At 42.3% G+C, this 23,011-nt stretch overlaps 1 protein-coding gene across 1 annotated transcript in view; it reads left to right on the top strand.

Moving 5' to 3' along the window:
- Positions 1 to 23,011, top strand: part of gabbr2 (gamma-aminobutyric acid (GABA) B receptor, 2) — a 213,853-nt gene that overhangs the window by 140,110 nt on the left and 50,732 nt on the right. The window contains exons 9-13 of the mRNA XM_074613382.1: positions 4,174 to 4,254; positions 5,069 to 5,219; positions 5,571 to 5,703; positions 8,380 to 8,487; positions 13,125 to 13,247. Of these exons, the coding sequence (XP_074469483.1) occupies positions 4,174 to 4,254; positions 5,069 to 5,219; positions 5,571 to 5,703; positions 8,380 to 8,487; positions 13,125 to 13,247 (596 nt within the window). The remainder of the gene's footprint in view (positions 1 to 4,173; positions 4,255 to 5,068; positions 5,220 to 5,570; positions 5,704 to 8,379; positions 8,488 to 13,124; positions 13,248 to 23,011) is intronic.

The raw sequence follows: 23,011 nt of genomic DNA, 5'->3' as shown, positions 1-23,011 counted from the left end.
CATCTGTGCTTGAGCAGCAGCTGCATCAGTGAAAATAAATCTTTATCTTTTAGCGTGTCAATAACTACTGTAGGTACATTTACTCCAGTACTGTGCTTAAAGGGACAGTGTGTAGGATTTGTACTCCTGTACGTGGCTTTCAGCCTCAAGCCCATTCGTTCTTATTGAATATGTAAATCTTTAATATAGTTTGTTGTACTTTGGGCATTGTACATTTTAACAAACATTAGTCAAACAGGAATAAACAGTGTGTAAATTGGGGAGCATTTTAAGCTGCAGATTTGGTTTACTACTGGAGTACCTACAGGAGTGGATTGGTGTATGAGCACTGTACTTCAAAATATAGTACAGTGCCCATGGTAATTGTAATGAACGAAGGAACCCAGTGCAATATTGTAGCTCATTTATGTGTTTTTACCATTTTTGAACAACAAGTTAGCTTTATTGCACAGAGGAATAGCAAGCAATATGAGGCTTGGATACACAGACATACTTGTTAGTGGGATAGATTCACAACTGTTTTGTTCTTTTACAATATTTGTTGACAGTAAAAGAGAAAAAGTAGAATATCACCAGCCCTATTCTTAAAGTATATCATGTTAGGAAAGTTGTCTTACACCCAGTTAACAAATTCCACTGATTTTACAGGTTTTCAAAGTGACTAATCAAACAAAAAGGCGTGAAATGTCTTTGCACAGGCTGAGCAACAGGTTGAGTTTTACCAGCCCGCTGCAGCCATCAATATTCCCTGTGGGGATCGAGTGCTGGGATAGTATTTTAGCATCTCAAAGGAAGAGTGCTGATATACAATCCCTTCGGTTGTTTAGATCCTAACAAAGGACGCGGTCAAGGGAAACACGGTTATTGATCCTCGTTCAGCACTGAGAAGTTTGAGATATACAAATCCTGATTGTGTATGCACATGAAATTTACTGCTCTGAAATTGTCACATATGGCCCAACATTTGCTAATGCTTTGATGCCAGAATTGTGAGATCAAATGAGGTGATTCACAGAGAGGAGAGGAGAACGCGGTGCCCTGTCTGTGATGCTGCAATAGCTGATGTTATCTGTCATTTTCCTAGTCAAGGACAATGCTGCCAAGCAGTTCAATGGACCTATAACAGTGATAACAGGGAGAAGCAGAGACAGATTTGTGCGCGCACACCAGAAGAAATTGCAGGTTGTTTGTAGTGTTTCCAGAAAAAGAATCAGAATAATCTGTCCCCTCTTCCCATCCCTTTCTTCTCTCCTCCCTGGTGCACACTCCAAGTGAGTAATCTTTATGAGGGAAGGAGAGTGAAGGCCCAGGCTTGTCTGACAAGGTCATGCTTCCTCCAATATTACACCTGAGGGGCTCATCGTTGTTTCTAAAAGAGAAAACACCAAATCCTGAAATAGCTGTGTTTGAGCAGAACTCCACGGAGATAGTGGTGTTTGCAGGCGGGGGTGTATAGCAGTTTATAATCCCTTGACTGCCTCTGGGAAGTCAATGTATATTGCAATGTAAATACAGAGGAGTTGAATGTAGGGCTGGGCGATATGGAGAAAATCAAATGTCACAATATTTCTGACCAAATACCTCAGCAATATTGCGACGATATTGTACGGTTAACTGCGGGATTGGTGCTTTCACAAAATAAATATTTACACAATGAGATTTTTGATAAATAATCATCAGTAATGTGTTCACCGAAACACTCTCTGGAAGATACTACACTCCTATGGAATTCCACCAAAAATCATCCAAATCATAAAAACATTCTATGAACATTTTGAGTGCAGTGTCATCATGGGCAATACCATCTCTGAAAGGTTTTCCGTACAGTCCGGAGTGAGACAGGGGTGCATCATCTCTCCCATCCTTTTCCTTGTTACCATAGACTGGATCACAACAAACACCACAGCAGACAAACCCAGAGGCATCCAGTGGACCCTGTTCTCTCAGCTGGAAGATCTTGACTTTGCAGACGATATCGCTCTCCTTACAACCAACCACTCGAACATGCAGGCCAAAACTGACAGGCTCAACAACTTTGCCAGACAGGTTGGACTAAACATCAACATCTCCAAAACTCAAGTGATGTGTGTAAACTCCACCCCTGCAGCACCCATTCTTGTAAATGGGGCACCACTTGAGTTTGTGGAAGAGTTCACATACCTGGGCAGCCTCATCAGTAAAGATAGTGCAGTGCAGAAAGACATTAAAACAAGGCTGGGAAAGGCTCAGGGTGCCTTCTCCCAACTCCGTTCCATCTGGAGGTCCAAGCAATACAGCCTTAAAACTAAGATGCTTTTGTACAACAGCAATGTCAAGTCTGTTCTGCTGTATGGCTCAGAGAGTTGGCGAGTGATCAAAAGTGATATGAGGAGAGTGGAAGTTTTTCACAATGGATGCCTCCGACGAATATGCCAGATCTTTTGGCCAAACAAAATCTCCAACCATCAACTGTACAAAAAAACCGGTAGCCGTAACATCATCAAGGAAATTACACACAGACGTCTGAGATGGCTAGGCCATGTGCTGAGAATGGAGCAGGACCGGATCCCGAGAGTCGCCTTAAGATGGACACCACCAGGCAAAAGAAAACCCGGGAGGCCCAAATCCACCTGGCGCAGAACTGTGACACAGGAGCTGGACAAGATGAACCTGTCATGGGGAGAGGCCCAACATGCTGCCAAGGACCGTATACAATGGAGAGAGCTCATTGAAGCCTTATGTCCCATAGGGGATGAAGAGGAATGATGATGAATGTGGATATAATGACTAAGTGGGCAAATAATAAAACAGCTAGAACAGTCTGGTAAGTTCAGAAAATGAAATCACTTTACTGTAATGCAGCCTTTAAAACCAGGAAAAGACAACACTTACACCATATTACGATATCCCAAATCTAAGTCGATATCTAGTCTCATATCACGCTATAGATATAATATCGATATATTGCCCAGCCCTAATTGAATGTTTGTAATGTTTCCTTCTACATCATTGGAGATTCTTCTCATAGTGTGCATTTGAAGTCAGCTCTTGCTACATTTTATTTTTTTAATGTCTTTATCTGTTAGCTTGTTTCTATGATTTCTGCTTTCCATTGCCCTTTAGGTTTCCTTGAGGTAAAATAAACTGATAATTAAGACTATAAAAAACAGGAAGACCATTTCCTGTCTGTATTAAGCTTCATCTCCAAGCTACAAATTGAGAATCTGAAAAGATAATCTTACTGAGTGCCTTAAGATTCTATGTTAAGGATATTTTGTGATATTACTAATGGGGTTTTGGAAGATCTCCCGGTGATCTGAAGCTCTCTATGAGGTTGTACCACTGCGCCAGACTGTACTTGCTTAAAGCTGGGCCATTCTTCACTGTGTCCAATAAGTGTTTGAATTAGATTTACTTGTTTGCTCTGTTATATTTTCTCCAATTAAAGATCACTAGTGCTACATTTTATAAACCCTTCAAGCCGCTTTGTACCAGGGATCCAATTTTTTTAGCACATTATTGCATAATTACATTAGATTATATATTAGATTAGATAGATTTATTTCGAACATTTTAGAAATAATAAAAAGAAACAAGAATAACCAATAAAATACAGCAAAAATTCTAAATAAGCTAAATAAATAAATACATATTATATGTCCAAAAAGGAGTAGATAAGTAAGCACTTATATGACCTTACCCATTTCTATAACTTAAACAAAGAACTCACATATACACATAAATAATCATCATCAACAATGTCGCCGATCCGAAATATCTCACTTCATCAGCAATAACCTTAACAAATCCTGTGAAGAAGGCAAAGAGTACTAGCCAATCAGAGGCAGAGTAGGGCGGGTCTTTGCGTTATACAGATTGGCAGAAAAAAATCAATCAAGCTACCGTACATAACGGGCTGCGCAACTGCCAATGGCCTTCAAAGAAGTAATTTGGCTTGCGGATGAGAGGGCACTTCAAAAAACTCTCTTGCACACTTATTGCTAGTGTGCCATTAGTTAAGCAACCAAGTGCCAATGGTGGCATGCGTGATTAAGGGTTCCTACCCCAGCTGTAGACTTAAAGCCTTGTTTAAAAATAGTTTACACAGCAGATTGAATTGCTTTGAAAGTGTAAAACCAGTTAAAGTACATGTATTTAATCTAATGTCTACATATGTGTGTGTTTTTCCAACAGAGGGCCAGGAGGTGAAGGTGGGAGAGTACAACGCAATTGCTGATGTGCTGGACCTCATCAACAACTCCATAAGGTTCCAAGGTAGGAAGAAGGCTACATACTGTATGTGTGTGTGTGTGTGTACAGTATGTGCATGCATTTGTGTGCGACTGTGTGAGCATTGACTCAGGGACATAAAACTCACTGAAGAAGAAAAAGATGTGCTGATGCATCTGATGCTTGTTTATATGTATGTTAAAGGCCATCACTTACCACCTCAGCACTCTCGTCTGTCGTTCACTTGCTCACTTGAACCCAAACACTTCAACACACATACATACTCAGACAGACTACCACCACTCAGTATAGGGACTCGCCACTCTCCTTTACCACTATAAACTGTCCTCCGCCAGCTAAATTATTTACCAGTCCATTTTTTCACCCCTGCCTGTGTTGACATACTTTATAATTTGTTCGATCCCCCTGGCTATTCTACCCCTCCACCACCCCCCCACTCTTTCTCCATCTTCTCGGCCTTGCCCCACATAAAGAAACTCTACGACAGTACCATCTAAGACGCTTGTTTCCACATCCCTGACCACAGTAAGTGGAGATGTGTAAGATGATGCCAGTGCAATCGATTGGCACACTGGTGGGAGAAAAATAGAGCAAAAGATAAGAAAGTGCAGTGTCTAAACACAATAACTTGACTGTGGAGCATTGAGATACATGCACTCAACTAGAGGAAACCGAGGACCAGGAAAATTGGTCTCAAATAACTGGATGTCTGCTGCAGTGTCACTATTTTGTGGTTGAAGAGAAAAGGATTTGAAGGAGGCAGTTCTTAAATTGTCAAAGTGAAGAAAGAAACCTCACTGGAGAAACAAAATCTTTTTCCTTGTCTTCTTCTTTTTAGGCATGGAGCCTCCCAAGGATCGTACGTTTGTGCGTCTGCAGCGGCGCCACATCAACGTGCCGCTCTACAGCATCCTGTCCACCATCACCATACTGGGCATAATCATGGCGGGGGTCTTTCTGTTCTTCAACATCAAGAACCGCAACCACAGGTCAGCTTTCAGCATTGGCGAAGCACAGCTTTGAGAGTAAGAAGATGGAGGGAGGGGTTAGATGAAGGCTGGCAAGTGAAGGTGAAATAGATAAACGTACGGTGCAGCGGTAAAATAAATGAGGGGTTAGTGTTAAGGGAGAAGGACGAGGGGGATGATTGAAGGACAAGAAGAATCAGGGGAGAATGAATTTTATTGAAGTGAAAGAATGATGATTAACCTTTAACTATCTGCAGGTGCATGATTATTTCACATTCTCCTCCATACCTAAATATCATACTTATGTATTTTTGATGAATAGGACCTGTTTTATTTGATTCTATTCTAATCTAATCTTCTGTTCTCTTCCAGACTAATCAAGATGTCCAGTCCCTACATGAACAACCTGATCATCCTAGGAGGCATGCTCTCCTACGCCTCTATCTTCCTGTTTGGCCTGGATGGAGGTTTTGTCTCTGACAAAGAGTTTGAGACCCTCTGCACTGTGAGTTCCCCCCACACTTTTCACTAATCTAACTATAAAGCGAGGAATATCTGTCTGAATGTCCTTCACATATCTCGAGAACCATTCCTTCCATAAACTTCTAGTGTATTGCTCAAAACCCAAGGGAGTGCAGTGTCGAATGTGGTGCAATTGGCCCGATGGTGGTGCTTTAACAATGAAGAACTTTTTAACCATAAGTCTCAGAAACAAAATTGTTTTTCCTGGATTTTGTGGGTCCAGATGAATCTATCCATATAAGCCACGCATGTAGAAATCTGATTTCTTTGCTACCCTTCCTACACATTTTGAGCAATCGTCACAAAATTTGGTACAGAATTAATCACGATCACGATTTTGGCTTCCCACAATTCAATGAAGATGATCGACTGCGATATTGACGTTTAATATGCGTGTTCCGGTCATAGAAAACTCTGCTGCATAAATCAAGCGCTTCCTAAACTAACAGCTAGAGATGCACCGTCAATCAGCAGCCAACCGAAGCCGGCCCTGTTTTCAGCAGTCTCATATTCATATATCCAAGTTTTTTGCCGGTCAGACACACACATGCAGCTGCCACATGATGGTTTTTCATTGGCACACAGCGGCACAGTCAGTAACGTCACACACATAACGTGTCGTCGGTGTGGAAGTTCTTCAGCGAGAGTGAAGAAGACATAAAGCTGCAATTTGTCACAACTGCAAGTTCAAAATCAGCCGTGGAGGAACAACCTTTAAAACATTTGGAACAACTAACTTAATCAGACACGTATTATATAGTAATTCATTCCCATGATGCTGCTCAGTAATCGCAGTGACTGACTCGTCTGCCGACAGCACGGAGCACATTATGGTGCGTTCAAGCTCTACTCAGTAAAAATGAGTATTGGGAGATGGTAAATTATAACCCTATCATGATGCGTTCAAGTGTAATCTTGTAAAATGTAGGCGAGAAAACTTGAATAAATCCAGTTGTTTGAGGGAAATGTTTTCACAGCAATATAAAATAGATAGAGAGAGAAATATGACCTGAACACTAGCTCTACGCAGCTTAATAACATATAATTAGAATTACAAATGTCAATTTGTTAAATTTAAAAAATATATTTTTAATCAAAGCAAATTGGAATGCAGCACAACATGTAAGTGAAAGCAGCGCTCTGTTTTTACAGAATGTGAAACTGCAATAAAAATATTTTGGCCCTAAAATCAATGAAAAATCGTGATAATAATCGTGATTTCAATATTGATCAAAATAATCGTGATTTTCATTTTGGCCATGATCGTGCAGCCCCAACGCTTTGTGCTATTGTAACCACATTTGGTGGACATGTGAAGATATGATGTTTGAGTGACCATGACATATTTGGTGCCATTTGGCCAATAGGTGGCGCTGTAGCGGCGTCATCTAACTACAAAGAAAGTATTCTCTGTCTGTCTGTCTTTGTATGTATGACTGACTACCCTTTGCATATCTCGAGAACCATTAATCCAATCAACTTCACACTTGGCAGGCACAAGCAGCCATACTGCAGTCCTAGACAAAGCTGCAAGCAGCACTTCTGAGGGCCAAGCAATCGGCCTGTTCCAGACGGGTATGCGATCTGAATGGGCCCTGCATTAGTACTTAAAATAATGAAAAGCAATAGCGCAAACGAACATCTCTCATTGGCTAACAAAGTAGTTGTGGACATGAGCTAAAATATGGAGAATACTGCTGAAATACTAATCACATGCCCTATGTGACCAACTCTAAGTGAAAACTGATTGAATCTCTCTCTCTCTCCGGCTCTCTAGCTAGCATGGAGCACATTAAGTGTCTCCCCCCAGGTAGCATTACTGTGTGACTATGTAGATGCTGGATTAATTAAAGAGTTTTGATTACAGTGATAACCGGTTTCCACTGAGATCCCACCCTCCTCCCAGAGACACACATGCACAGCAGCGTAATGTTAGGCAGGGCACGTCTCGAGCTGCCACCACCTGGCTGAAGCTTTGCTGCAGAGCCAAAACAGAGCGTGTCACTTCAGACGAGCTTTCTACAGCAGAGGACCACAGAGGTTGATCCATTCACCACCAATCAATACGTGCTGGTCTCCTTGAGAATAGATGGTGTAATTGTTTTTTTGCTGTCTTCTTTACCCAGCGCGCTCTGTCCCTGCCTGGCTTTATTGCTCTCTAGATACGGTAGAAAAGGGCAGGTGAAGAGAGCCAGGTGCAAATGTGTGAAAGGTTTACAGCATGTGTGGTGTAGAGGGGGCGATATACACATAAAGACAAACGTGTATCACGCGCAGCAGTCAAACACATACAGTATACAGAAGCACTCTGTAGCTATTTTAGGAGATCATAGTCTTTATTCAAATTCTCAGCTTTTAAATCACGTCAACAGTGTCCTTTGTGCCGAAGCCGTAAGAGGTCTACATTTAGTTTCTCATTAAGATGAAACGCTCTCAGGAGTGTGACAGCTTCCATGGTCCAGGACGTTCTCCCAGAGCTCCACGCTTCCAGAAGAGAAATAAATCTGACAGCTTCTTATTTTTAGAACGCGTCACGATCCTATTTTGAATGAACTTCTTGAGGAAAAATGAAAATACCTGTCAGATCAGATGTTGTTTTAAGCCTTGATCACCAGTTTAAGACGTGACACAATTATGTTTGTTCCTGTTGTTCTGATAGGTCCGGACATGGATTCTCATTGTTGGATACACGACGGCTTTCGGCGCCATGTTTGCCAAGACCTGGAGGGTGCACGCCATCTTCAAAAATGTGAAGATGAAGAAGAAGGTATTGAAAAATATGATATATTTTATGATATATACATGAGAGGAACTCGGGAGTGATTAAAAGTTTATTTATAGTAGTATTTATAGTAGGAAAAAAAATGTGCGTGGGTGCTTACTATGCTATTCAACAAACACTCTGAAAGACTGGCAGCTCCTGGCACCTGCTTTTAGAGTCTTATATGGAAAAAAAAAAAAAAAGATTCAGAAATACAAATGGCTTTTTAAACATCTGACACAATCTGTTTCACTGGCCTAGTTATATAAAGTGGTGCCAAGCTCACTGAGTGTTGTAACTGTGCTTGGCCTTTTTGTATTAATAGATCTTGCTCTCCCTCCTCTCTTTGTCTCTCTCCCACCCTTTCTCTCTCTCTCTCTCTCTCTCTCTCTCTCTCTCTCTCACCCTCTTGCATATTGGAGGAAGTGTGGGTGGCCTGCCAGAGAGAAAGAGAGGGCAGGAAGAGAGGGAGGAAAGAGGGTTGGATCAAAGATTCGGAGAGGTTGTATGAATGTAGTGGCAGAAGGGAGGGTGGAGAGACAGACGGAGGAAGGCAAAGCAGGGCAGAACAAGGGACAAGATAAACAACGTGGCACAAATGGCAAAGAAAGTAGGTTGGACGCTGTGAAAAGAAAAGAGGGAAAGCTGGAAAAAGAGGGCAAAGGATGTACGAAGATAATCCAGAATACAGGTTAGAAGACAAGGAGCCATGACTGAGCTTTACTTTACCTGTTTCCACTGCAATTCTGCAGTCGGGTCAACACAAAATCGCCACGCGTTTTAGCAGTTTCCAAATGAATGACACCCTGGCCTTGAATTATTTTTTTTTTATTTAAATTGTCTTATAGAAAGTTGAGAAAAACAAAACACTTTTGCTTCTCTGTGCCCTATAGCTTTCCCCTAACCCTACATACCCAATTATCTCTGCTCACATCCTCCTCTCCCACCCTTCTCACCTTGCGAACAGAGACAAAACCAATGTTGCTCCAGAAGCGGTATTTACCTCTACTGCATATTTCAGCCCTTAAACCTCAAGATGTATTCTCTGTTGGTTCACGGCCCAGGTCTGTTTGCAGGACACACACACGCAGCACACTTCCTCCACACTGATTGAGTGCAGGTGCTTTGGCTTCAGTAGAGTGATAGTTGCTGTTGGTGCCCTGAAATCTCTGTCAGCCGCTGTCAGGGGAGGGACGGGCACAAGTGTTGGCCATCTTTTCTTCAAACAGTGGGGCTGCAACTGCCTCCCTCACTCATTCCCGCAGCCTTCTCTCCACCTTTTTCCCCCCGTACACTGGGAGAGCAAAGCTTGTAAATCAGAGGTGTGTTCGATAAGGGTTCCACTCGGCGGGCTACGGCCAGCACTCCTTCACTTCTTAAAGAGCTCAGTGCCAGATACAGTGCAGTGTGTGTGTGTGTGTGTGTGTGTGTGTGTGTGTGAGAGAGGGGTGGGGGGGGGGGGGGGGGCTGTCAATCAATGTCCTCCTTCTCCAAATACACACAAACACACACCACAGACACAGATAAGCATACACACTTTCAAAACACAACCCTTTACCCCAAGGCCCCTGTAGCAGCTATTTGTCAGTCTGCCTATCTTGGTGTACTCCTCAGTGACATATCGCTGGGCGTGCATGTGTACACACACACACACAGGGCAAAGTTAAACAAACTCACAGTACTCATTAGCTCATTACACGTACCTGCATGCATACATATAGACACGCGTAATGATTGTGTACACATGTTCACATTAGTTGAGGTCATCAGAAAACAACATCACAAGCAACTTAGTAAGAGCAACACTACTCCCTGGATCTCAATAGATGAGTATACTGTTGTTACAGCGCCCTACGGTTTGGCTACAGCATTTAAATGTATGTAAAGAAGGACAATATGACAGCTCCACAAAAGTGAAGCCAAAATATCTCCATCGCCCCCTGGTGGCCGGCTGCAGTATAGGTCATAAATCCTGCCCCCTCCATGTTAGCGGATTGGATGTGGGCCAAATTTAAAGAGTCAAAGTACACATCAAATACATTTTTCCCAAAGATGGCTTCTGTCATTTTAGGTAGTTCATAACACGTTGATGTTTGTTCAAGTGTTCATTTTTCTAATAATTTTGGTTTTAATTAGTTATTTGATGCTTTAAAAAGGAGTTGAGACATCATGATTGACAGCTGCTGTGAGTGAAGTAGACACAGCCGGAGGCTCGAGAGGAGATGTAACTGTCACGAGTCTGTGTAATAGAACATGTGTCTATTTGATCATAAATATAGTTATAGAGATATTATGGTTAGTTGTTGTGTCTTTCTAGCCAAACAGCTACCGTGGTGCCAACATAGCGGCCAGGTAGCTCACGCTAACAAGCCGTGGCCGTGCTCGGCTCGTGATTGGCTCAGGCAGGTGTGTGAGTGGGACCTATTTAAATTTTACAACCAGTTCAGTTTTACAAGATACTATACATTTAATTGAGCGTGAAAGTTAATTCTTGACCTTGAAAACAGTACTCATAACTCAAGGTGTTCTTCAGTTTTTCAGACCTATGAACCACATCTCTTGGGCAGCAGATGGACTTTGCTTAGTTGTGGAGAATAGAGAGACATATTTCTTTCTTTCTCAGTCATGTGCTCATTCAACGTTTTAAATTATTTGCTGTTTTTCTGAATCAAATTCATCAGTAGACACAAAGACACTAGAACCCAACTGATAGGTCTGAGTGCCAATATTACTGGGGGAAAGAAAACAGTACATAACACTTCAGGTAATTTGGAGTCATTATGTAGTTTGTCTAGCAGACTGAGTTGGCCGAGTAACATATCACAGTTGAGCAGATGGTGGTGTAGAGCTGTTTTTGTTGTTGTAAATTTCCCTAAAATATCACACATCTTGCATATCATTGTTACAAATATTTACTTGCAAGAATAATAAAATAGATTTGACCAGAATTAATTTGATTTAATATATAAGTATTTTTATTGTTGTCCATTTTGGCGTCAAATATTTTTCCATTGGCATTGAAGCAGCCATTTTTCCTGCTCTGCTTCTATTTTCCTCTAAACCGCCCTAAAGCATTGCAGCATTTCTACAAGAAATGCCCCCCGTCTTGCCTTGCCTTTATTTGTTCAATGCCAACACCATCAAAAGATGCCAGATCAAAAAACAACCCCCTCATGCATCTCATCCTGAGCCCACCAGCGGATGGAGACCTGTGTGGGACCACTGTGCTGCATCTGGGCTATGTGATACTCTCCAAACACACCCAGCCTGTGTTCCCTGACCTTTGCTTTGATGTGCCGTTCCAGACAGTCAAACGCTATTATAAATAAAGATCACAAACAGGTCACAGCTTTCATCCCTTTAAAGTTCATGGTACAAAAGAGGAGCTTTAGTGGTCAACAGCGTTGGCTCTTGTTTGGTGGATCTTTTCCACATTCTCTGGCCACAAGGTAACAAATCATTGCTTGTCGGCAGCATAGTGTTTACAGGTTCTTGGTCCTGGGCCAATAGAGTGCAGTCTGTAAATATACTGTATGTGCCACAGTTTCATTATCAAATTCTGAACAAGGTCTCGCTCTTTTGGACTTACAGTCCTAGTAAGGGGCGATTCTAGGATCAGACTTTTAGGGTGGCTTAGCCCCTATAATGAGAATGTGACATGTATAATCAAGGGCGTAGGTTTCCTTTCGACATTGGGAGGGGGGTACACATATTAAGCGGGGTGTCTCGGGTTCCTCCCCCACTCCCTCCGCTCTTCATTTCCTGCATTCTGGTGAATTTGAATGCACCAATTTATGTATTTTCTGCTTCAAGTTATGGTGGAAATGTCTTTATTTATGTAAAGGAAACACAAAATGCTGGCGTTAGGTGACAATTCAATTCATTGAATCCCCAGGAGTCTCCACTTTCCAGTCATAACCAATTTATGCAATTCCAAGACTAATTAGGGACCCCAGTATGCAGAAATATTCAAACACACACTTTTTAAAAAAGGGGAGAATAACACATTTATACTGCAGCTAAAAACTGCATGGTTTTTGCCTAAAACTGCATGTGATTATCATAAAATGGGCATGTCTGTAAAGGTGAGACCATGGGTATCTTGAGGTCAGAGGTCAATGGACCCCTGTGTCCATGCCAGTTTTTCCTCGCCAGAATTTAGCCTAAGTTTGGAGTGTTATTTAGCCTCCTTCCTGACAGGCATGATATGGTTGGTACCAATTTTTTACCAGTTTTTTAGTTTCATATAATACCAGTATCTTGACTCTAGCTTCAAACTGAACCCGCTACAGCCTCTTAAAGACAGTAATGTCAGCCAGGTCTCAGAGGGTTTGATAATTAATTTTTAGGGATGCTGAGATGAAATGTAGGTGTGCTTGAGCACCCATAAAAAGAGTCTGAAATCGCCACTGGTCCTAGTAGGTGGTTAATTGCAGCTAAATGTATTGTAATCAGTCCAGGATTAAATGTTAGAATGAAACCAGCAGGGCTCCAGGTCCTGAGATGGGATGAGAATCACATAATTACAGCGGTCAATAAGAAATGCTGTTTTTAAATGGCTCTACAGACACATATACAATTACATAACACCAGCAGGTGTGTGCTATTGGGCTGATACAAGCATCTTTCTTTCCCCCCTCCAGATCATAAAGGACCAGAAGTTGTTGATCATCGTCGGCGGGATGCTGCTAATCGACTTATGCATCCTCATTTGCTGGCAGATTGTGGACCCGCTTAAGAGGACTGTGGAAGAGTACAGCTTGGAGGTCAGTGTGCATTTCCATGTTTTTTCACATCTCGTCTAAACTTGCGCTTGATTGGGGTTTTGTTTATGTTGATGTAACATGATTTGCCCCAGCTGGGAGAATCCCAGTGACACAGATTCTTGCTAAAAATGCCTGTGTATTCGGAGTTTAGGGCAAACAAAATGTCCGCCTTGGGCTGTATCACGCGAGCATCTTTGTTGTGCTTGTTATTTTTGGGTCAGGATGTGAGCCATCGCTGCCTCCTGCGCTCATCCCATGGCCGGACATTTGCCAGCTTGGATGTGAGACTTTGGCAAGGCCCTTTGGAAAAGAGGCACTTGGCATCATGTTCTCCTTGCTGGAGAGGTGGCGTGCTGGAGAGTAGAAAATGAACTCTGCTTTGCTGTGATTGGTTAGAGTAGACTCAGATTCTCTGAGATTGGATTAGTCCGGCTGTGCACCCAATTGGCTAAAATGAACATACTGTAGCTTTGGCATTAGAGGTTGATGGTGTGTGTGAAGTGTGTTGTCAGCATGACATATATTAGCACATAAATGTCAGTGGTATTAAGGGAATGCAGACTAGAAAGGCACAACTGCATATTTATTTCCTCAGAGGATTTAGTCGCTTCGGTTAAAGTGGCAGATTGTGTTTTTATTTTTTCTGTACTGTAGTATAACGTATTCTACAGTATGGCTTCACTGTTTGGTGCATCTGTCTTTCTGTACAGCTTAACAATAAGGCGGTGGGTTAAATGCTTGAGACCGGAAGATTTTGAGCTGCATATATTAAAATAGCTTTGAGTCTAGTCTGTTTTGTTTTTGAGATCAGCTCATGCAGTTAAATAGCTGCTTCAGTGTTCCACCGGTTAAGCATAAGAGGCTGCGGAACTCATTCGTTCCTCAATCTATTAACACAAAAAGATGGACTCGCATTAGGCCGAGGGCAACTAATGCAGTGTAATGGGTTATAGAGCTTGTGCAGTGAGGGATACTGTACAATTGGGATGGGAACTGTATCAGTGCGTGATACTGAACTGTTAGTAATGAAGTGCACTGCAGCTGTGCTTCCATAAATCTGAATGTATCAAGGTATGTCTGGCCATACTATGTTAACACCTTTGTTCCCAAAGACTATATTTAGTATGATATGGAAAAAATAGCACAACATTTGTTCTGATCGGTCAAATGTCAAACGTGTTTTTTTCACACTATGCATGCATGTCTTTGATATTCAACTTGTTGAGTTCATAGATACCAAATACTTGATTATGCTCCTTGTTGTTTCTGAGATACTGCCATTTTCTTATCATACTATATCTAAAATATAATGGAGACTAATGCAAAAACAGTAGTCCCATGTGCCCAAAGACTAGATATGGTATGATAAGACCAACTCACTTTTAAGCCAAACAGTTTGACTGATTTTGAAAATTTCTTCACATTTGTGCTTAGGTTAGGGAGGCACCAATCCGTGTGTTTAATTAATAAGCTGTATGCCTCACTGTGTGGACGTGACTGGGATCATCCTTTTATGTGTAAGATTTAAACATTGCTTTCCTAACTTTGTGAAACAAAATGTAACAAATAAATACATAGATATAAATTTACTGAATTGTTATTTATTATTAAAATGATAAATCATATGCCAGCAATTTGGTAAAAAATCTTCACAATTAACAGGAATTACAATTAAAGTGTAAATCGTTTCAATGCAGCAACAAATTGGTCAAAACTTAACCAGGAATTAAAATATATAACGTCTATAACGTATATAGGCTAATATGTAAACATAGAACTGAATTGAATATGTCAGCCCCATTGTTACTGATACCCGATCCAGCTATTTGAATCAGTATCGGCCCGATATCCGATCCGGTATCGGTACATCCCTAGATTAAGCAAGCCCAGAGAACACATCCACCAAAGGAAATTAAAAATTTCAGTTGCGGTCACCAATGGGTTAAAAAAAAAAATGCTACCGGGACAAAAACAAATTCAAGAGAAAATCTTCAAGAGTAATCTGTCTGATGTCCCGTTAAGGCCTCGGGTAGTTTTTGCCTTCTTACCTGTTTATTGGATACGTCCATGTCACTGGTAACGATAGGATTATTGCAAAATCTATTTTACAGTGCTATATATTATTCCCTTTATGGGCTGACAAAATAACGCAATGGAACAGGAGAGATTATGTTTACTTTACTGCTGCTGCTATCAACTGACAAGCAGGAGCAGTTATTCCACTGCAGCAGATTAAATCATCTGTCTTTAAAGACCACACACTATGGATAATGCCAAGTGGAGATTTTCCCTAATGAGTTTGTCTTTCAAGTCCCCTATACTTCTGTATGTAGGCTACAAGACTGTTAACTGGCTCCCAAGAGATCTAAGTCCTCAGAAATCGACGGCATCGGTTGGATCCTCGTTGACCCTCCGACTAAACAGAGGTTATCAGAAGGTCTCTGCGGTGAAAGGCAGAATCTAATGGTGGATTTTTATGGGGACTTCTTTTGATGGTAATAAATGGATTTCAGTGTTGTTTGCTTGCTTGTTGCCAAGGTCCTGCGGAGGATGGAAGGGAGGCTGACACTGTCTGGCACCCAGTTTTGACTTTTTCATGTCTTCAATTAAATGAAAACCCTGTGAAGTGATAAATAGCGCTTATCTAAGAGTACTATGAGCAGGTCAGCTTTTCTGAGGTTATTTTTTCTGTCTCAGTCCTTGATGAAAAGATCCCTGTGGGAGATCTCTGAGGAAGAAACCAATGTATATATGATGAATGATATCTTGCCAGACTTATTTACATTCTTGTGCTCCTTATGGCGTACTCTGAAGTTATACTTAGCACATTTGTACAACTCTAGACAAAGCCGCATTTCCTTTGTGATGATAGCCACTTATATATTTAAGCCTGCCCAAAGGGTGTAGCAAAGCCTTGCTTAACATATTCATTTGTGAATGTTGTCAGTGTATGCAGTCGGGTCCTCGTGGAGTATTCTCAGACTCTAAGCCCCCGGCCAGGGGAGAGTTGTGAATATATTAACCACTCAGTGTAGGAGTCTGCATCCCCCCTGGGGTCGTGGATCTGCATGCCTGGGCTGAGGCAGGGACTCCACATGCCTGCCCAGCCTGCCAGATTTCCAGCACCAGCAGCAGTGGACCCTTGGGGCTCAGCTGTGGCAGAGGCAGCCTGGAGCTCCTCTGGGCCTCCAGGCTCGTCAGGTGGGACCAGAAAACCAGATGGCAACCCAAATACCCAGAAAGGGGGTAAGGAGGAGAGAGGGGCAAAGGAAAAATGAAAACACATTATGGACAAACACATAAACATATTGCACTATTACGAGAGACAGAGAAGAGTTAAGACTGGCCCACACTAAAAGATTTTTCAAAGCTTAACAGATGTTGAAAATGTGAGAGACCCCACACATAACGACATGTTACGTTAAATTGAACAGTTTTCTTCCTATAGTGTGTGGAGAGCAAACATTTGGCCAAAACAGCACACCACACACTAACTGATTCCAGTCATGAACAAGAGTCCTGACTCAAAAAAAACGAAATCTCGCAAAATATCTCGCGATCAAATGTGACTTTAGTGTAAACACACATGGGGAACGACGGGCAAGAAGAATTAGTCAAGTTTGTTTTTGCACTACTTTGTACTGAAAATTCATAAAAGAAATAAGAAAAAATAATTGAACAAGTCATGGCGACACATTAAAGAACCACTCGTGTTGTTGCCACAAATCAACAAGTTGGTTCCTCCATTTCTGTGGTCCATCTTACTACTACTTTGTATGCATTAGCTCATGCATTAGCCACAGCCGCCATCACTGCGGTTGTTGTCCTTCCTGCTTGGTTCCCAATTGGCTGTCGTTCTTTCCCACGTGACTATCATTGGCTGTCTGAACATGTTTAATATTTACGACTTGAAATCAGTGCGGTCAGAATGGACAATTGGGGGATGTAAAAAACACTCTTAACATACCTCACGCCACAGGAATATCTGGCAAGATAATCTTTAGAACCATCAAAGAATCAGGGCTTTCCTGACCATTGTCAGGAGGGGGGAATTGAGCCCAAAGTCGGCTTGCTTATCGTGTAGTGTGTGCCCGGCATTAGGCCTCATTCAGACAGACATTATCGCTGCATCAAATAACACAAACTCCTCGTTCATTTCAATGAGGCTGCTGCGTAGGCACAGCTTGGGCAACAAATTAGTCAAACTGGAATAACTGGATCATATATCATTTTCTACCTGTAGCAACATGCTCCCACCAACATATAGCCCCTTGTGTTTTTTAACAGTATGCTATTTTCGGTCTGAACGCTCACTTGAAATGGGGCTGATTGGTTGAGTGGGTGAGGAATGGGACCATGGTGAATGGTCTCCATAGAGCTCAGAAGCCAGTGAGACTAAAGCTCTGACTGACTAACAGTAATTGGCGCAAGGAGAAGGACCATTAGTTACCCAGTTTCCTGTGAGCTTTCACATCATGCTAGGCCACCCCTCCCCTGTGACTTCCCTCTGTCTGTTGTCTTTTTCTTTTCTTTTTTTTCTTTCCGTCTCTCCTCCCTCCCCCCCCTTTGCATTTCCCTTCCCGTCTGTGGAGGATTGGGAATAACGTTGACCTTGGGTTCGCAGCGCTGTAACTACCTGCCGTACCCAAGGGTATGCAGTATGACAACGTGGTGTTATTGAACTGTCACAGTGCTAGGTAGTCCACCGCATCTGTTGTTTGAACCATCACACAGGAGGGTTTCCTTATTGACTCAGGACCAACAAGGGTACTCACACATTCACAGAAGAGGCACTGTAGTTGCTTTTACACAGTGTAAAGACTCTCAGGAATGATCATCAATGCAAGTGTGTGTTTGGAAGAGAGACTCCTGCATGCAACCATATCTTTTCCCTGTGTTGGTCACATCTAAATATTGCGGATAAGTGGGTAACTGGCTGTAGTTGAGATTTTGGGTAAAACGATCTTGCTCATGCTGTTTAGCCAAGATTTACCCAGTGGAAACATGGACAAAGTCAATACTCTGCATCACCAGGGGTGAACCCACTGCTCGGAATCCAGCAAGCTAAGCTTAATGAGCCACCATTAGCAAGACTAGGGCATCCCCCTTTGCATCCTTTATTAGCATTAGCAAGAAGATGAAACTGAGAAGAGGCTGACAATAGATCCTTGTGGAATGCTCCATAAAACATGACTGATTTAATACCCTCCCAAATAAAAGCAAAGATGGGCCAGAGATCATGTAGGGAGTTAAGTCTCTTAGACTCTAAAATGAGAGGAGAGTGACCCCAGAGTCTTATTTTAATTACAGTGTGCAGATGATACGCCTTCACCAGAAATGGCTTGCGACCTTGACATTGTCCCCAACCTATTCAAACCAAGCCTGGCCTCTGATCTGCACTTCAATATGCACTGTACATAAAACACAACCTTATATGCTGAATTCAATAAAAATGGTGATAAGATTTAAGGCGTCTTGGCCCAAGATAGTAATTGCAAATCCACTTGCTCCCCGATTCTTTACACTGGTCCGACCCTAAATCCTAACAGCACAGGGAATATTCTGCCTATCAGTGTCTTTTTTTTTTTCCTTACTGAGAGCAGGGATAACTCCGGCTGCTCCAGGAACGTTCTGGGAATGCCGATGGAGACGTTGGGCTGCAGTGAGCAATTAGATCCATTTTGTGGCTCGTTAATAATTGAGCATTTGTTAATGGCGTGGATGTTTCAGCAGCAGGGCAGACTGCTGGCTGCCATCAGATTAAGCCTCGGCGTACTGACACATGTTGCAGTGTCAATGCACACACGTGTATTGAAGCATGTGAGGATTGTTCATTTTTGTTGCACTGTGTATATGTGTGTGTGTTCATGCATATGACCTTGTATGTATGTTTCAGCGTGTGGACTGGATGCGCCCACTCGTGCATGGATATGCTTTTGTACGCATGCCTGTGTATTTACGTACACATTAACGCCCTCTTTTGTTGTCCTGAGCATTGTCTCCTGCATAATGAAGGACAAACCGTCGAGAAAGGATGATTAGCATTCTGGTGGATCCTGCCGCAGACCCCTCTACTCTAGTCTGTCCTCTTGTCTCCCCCCCCCCCACCTCCACCCCTCCCCTCCTCGTCGTTTTTCCCAGCTTGGAAGCTGCTGCAAGCATCGGCAGGCGGGCGGGCGGGCTTATATTGCAGTGTGGCATCACCATGGCAACGGCCATGGTTTCTGACATCCATAACGCGGAGAGCCGCACTGTTGATCCATGAGACAAAAATAGCGGGTTAGGGCACCCACTCCAGGATGGCGACACATGCAGAGAAGATTTTAAACATCTATATTGAAATGCACGCGCTGGGCTGATAGATTAACACCGACTTGAGCAGCAAAGGTGCATATACACGCTCATGCATGCATATTTCCATGCAGAAGTTTAGGAGCTCTCGCAGAGATTTCCCTCTGCTTTCCTGCCTCCGCCGCCCCCACCTTTACGCAGTAAGGCAAGGAGAGAGAAAGAAAGAGAGGGAGGGGGAGTTTCATCCCAGTGCTTTGACAATGCACGCATCTGTTCCCAATATCATATCGCTGCAGTAGCAAGCCAAAGTATGACTCACTACTAGCATTTAATGTGGAAATATTCCTCTTAATGAGATGATGAGATGATGGTGAAATGATGGCCTCGGATATGAGGTAGCCATTTTCTACTTATGGCATGAAAACACATCTATGCTCAGATCACATTGCTATCTCTCGTGCTGATGGACTGTGAAACACTATCTATTCTCCTCCTCAATTCCTGAAAAGAGGGGAAAACGTTGTAGACAACAGATATATTGTAGGCAATATATGAGAAGGCCAGTTTTTGCATGCTGTTCTAATTTATATTAATAATTACTTCACATCAAGTTGATGGGGAGACACCTAATATTGATTGTTGTTCATGTAATCATATCCTGACCTTTTATAAGTCACTGTTCATGATAGTCCTGGCAAGTTTGTGTTTACATTTTTTGTGATGCTGCCTGCCACCTGTCCTGTTGAACATTTTATTTATCTCCATTATTGTATAATTTGAATAATATATTCTGCATAAACACATGCACGTTAATACAAAGATTAGAGCAGAAACATTAACTTAATACATACTAGGTTATTTATATTTAAGCTTAGATGTAAGAGAAATCTTTCCTTTTCTGTCCATCTTCTTCTTCTCACTTCTAATGTTGACTTTTCCCAGAGTCCTCTCACAGACCTGCTAACACACTCTCTGCAGCTCCCCCAGGTATGAAGTTTTCTCACATTCAATCCCCTCTCTTTTATTTATTGTGTTTCCTTTTCCTTACTCAGTTGCTTACTGTCGAACTGTCTCTCTCTCTTGCTCTCCACCTTTCTCATCTATTCATTTCACCCCTGTTGTCCCTCTGTATGACGTTTCTCCATCAGAATCGTGTTACCAGCCTCTTTTTTCTATTTGCAGACCCCTTCTTATTCCAAACCCCCCGCTCCCATCTCGCTCTATGCCTCTCCTGCTTCTCCTCATTTGGCCAGCTCATACCTCGTGGGAGAAGGCTGAAAAAGCTGAGAGAATTGAAAACAAGCTTGTGACAGCAGTACCGGTGGACAAGGCTCAGGCTGACCTGAAACATTCCCTTTATTTTTTCCTCCATTTCTCTCCACCTCCCGTTCTCTCTTTCTCTCTTTACCCTTTCCATGCTTTTTTATGCCTCCATGCCAGCGACAGCCTTCGCCAGAAGCATTATGTTTTCGGGTTGTCGGTTCGTCTGTCCGTGCGTCAAACCCATGCTCATGAACATGATATCTCAGGAACGTCTGGAGTGAATTTCTTCAAATTTGGCACAAACGTCCACTCGGACTCGAGGATGAACTGATTCGATTTTGGTGGTCAAACGTTAAGGTCACTGTGACCTCACAAAACACGTTTTTGGCCATAACTCAAGAATTCATAATTGTGACAATTTCACACACATGTCTAATAGGATAAAATGATGAAGTGATTACATTTTGGACAGACATGGATGTAAACTGCAACTTCACTTGTGAGCAGAGGCATACAACCGAGAGGTGGTAAATCTAGTTTTCCATCATACTATCCCTTTTCTCTCAATTTTCCAATTCCATGTCACTTCTTCAAAGGGAGGGATAGACACCCAGCCGTGTCTCCAGTTCCAGCCAGAATTGGGTGTTGGAGGGTGAGTTGGGGAGAGTGGCAAGTGTGGCCAAAGGGAGTGAGACTTGTGCCAGTAAAGTTCCTCTAGTCAGCCAGACGAGTGTAGCTGACAGTGAGCGTCCTCCACTGGGATTCAATGTGGGTCAAGGTCAGCCAGGCAGTATGCATGTACAGATGTGTGAGATCATATCAAAAAGATTTACCAGTTTTTTTTAAATTTTATTGCATATTTACTACAACTTTTATGTATCTTAACATTACTGTTGTGCATACCATAGTTTTCCGATTGAAAAAATAGTTTCCTACAGTCTTATTCTGCCTTCTGGGCAGTTACTGGTTTCAGTTCATAGTGACCATTCTGTCACCTTTGCAGTCAAAAATATTGTTTTAGAAACTTCTTCCAGGTAGGTGTGTTTTCATATGCTTGTGGGAAATCTGCCAAGACTAAACAGCAACGTTTTTAATAAAAAAAATCTACCAAATTCACGTTGACCCTTTCACAAAGACCATGCTGCTTTTGTATTGCATGCGCTCTGAGTCTCGAACAACACAGCTCATCATTCTTCAATCTCAGACGTTGGTAAATCCTGCAAGCACCTGAATGTACCAAATATTTGAAAACAATGCATGAATATAATAAGATTACCATGCAATGATAACATAACTTAACAAGCCCCAGCCTGTATTCATGCATTTGAATGTGCACCTTATACGCTCAACTATATAGGCAGCCCATTCTCATTCCCAGGGTGTCAAATATCAAGGCTTTGTCACGGCTGTTGGCGCGTGATACGGCCGCATAAGGCACCCTTTAGCACTAGTATGAGACGCACCAGGCTTTCCATTAACTACAATGTAAACCAATCCGCGGCAACAGTAAACACTCAGAAAAAGAGTGTTGTGACGTAGTTTAAAGAGCGAGAAGACACACACAGTTTGGGCGGGAGGGATGTTGGTTGGGTCCAACAAACTTTGATCCAGGAGACCGTTGTTAGTGTCCCGTTCATTAGGTGTCACTTTCACGTTACAATCAGCTGTTCGTTCGTGTCTCATGTTCACAACATTCAGATTCATCTGGAACTACAAAAGTAGTAGTTTCAAGCCCAACCATGTTATTTTTTCCTAAACCTAACACTGAACTTGATTTTTATGCTGAACTGAAATGAACTGAAAGTAGTAGCTGCCCAAAGGTAGGAAAAATACATTGAAAAATGTAAACATCTTTGGTTTTTCCAAAGCAAATGGTCAACAGTAATGCAAATTCAAGGTGATTTTTCAGCATTTTTGCACTAGAATCGCATGCATCCCAGTATGATCCTTTTAACACTGCAGTTATACACCCACACATACTCACTCACCTGCCCACAGTGTTGTTGCTCCCCCTCCTCCTGCTCTCTCACTCAGGTCCTCCACTGCAGTCCCAGTCAACTGTTGATTGTGTGAATGCCATCTGAAGGACACGATGCTCGTTTCACTATCAGCCTGCTCTGCGAAAGCAGATGGAAATGGATAGTCCTGTTTACATTTCATTTAATCCAGTTGGCTCTTTATTCTCAACATTATATTCTATGGGAAATAAA

This window comes from Sebastes fasciatus, chromosome 17 (assembly GCF_043250625.1).
Source record: "Sebastes fasciatus isolate fSebFas1 chromosome 17, fSebFas1.pri, whole genome shotgun sequence".
Taxonomy (NCBI): domain Eukaryota; kingdom Metazoa; phylum Chordata; class Actinopteri; order Perciformes; family Sebastidae; genus Sebastes; species Sebastes fasciatus.
This window is presented reverse-complemented; position numbering and strand designations above follow the sequence as displayed.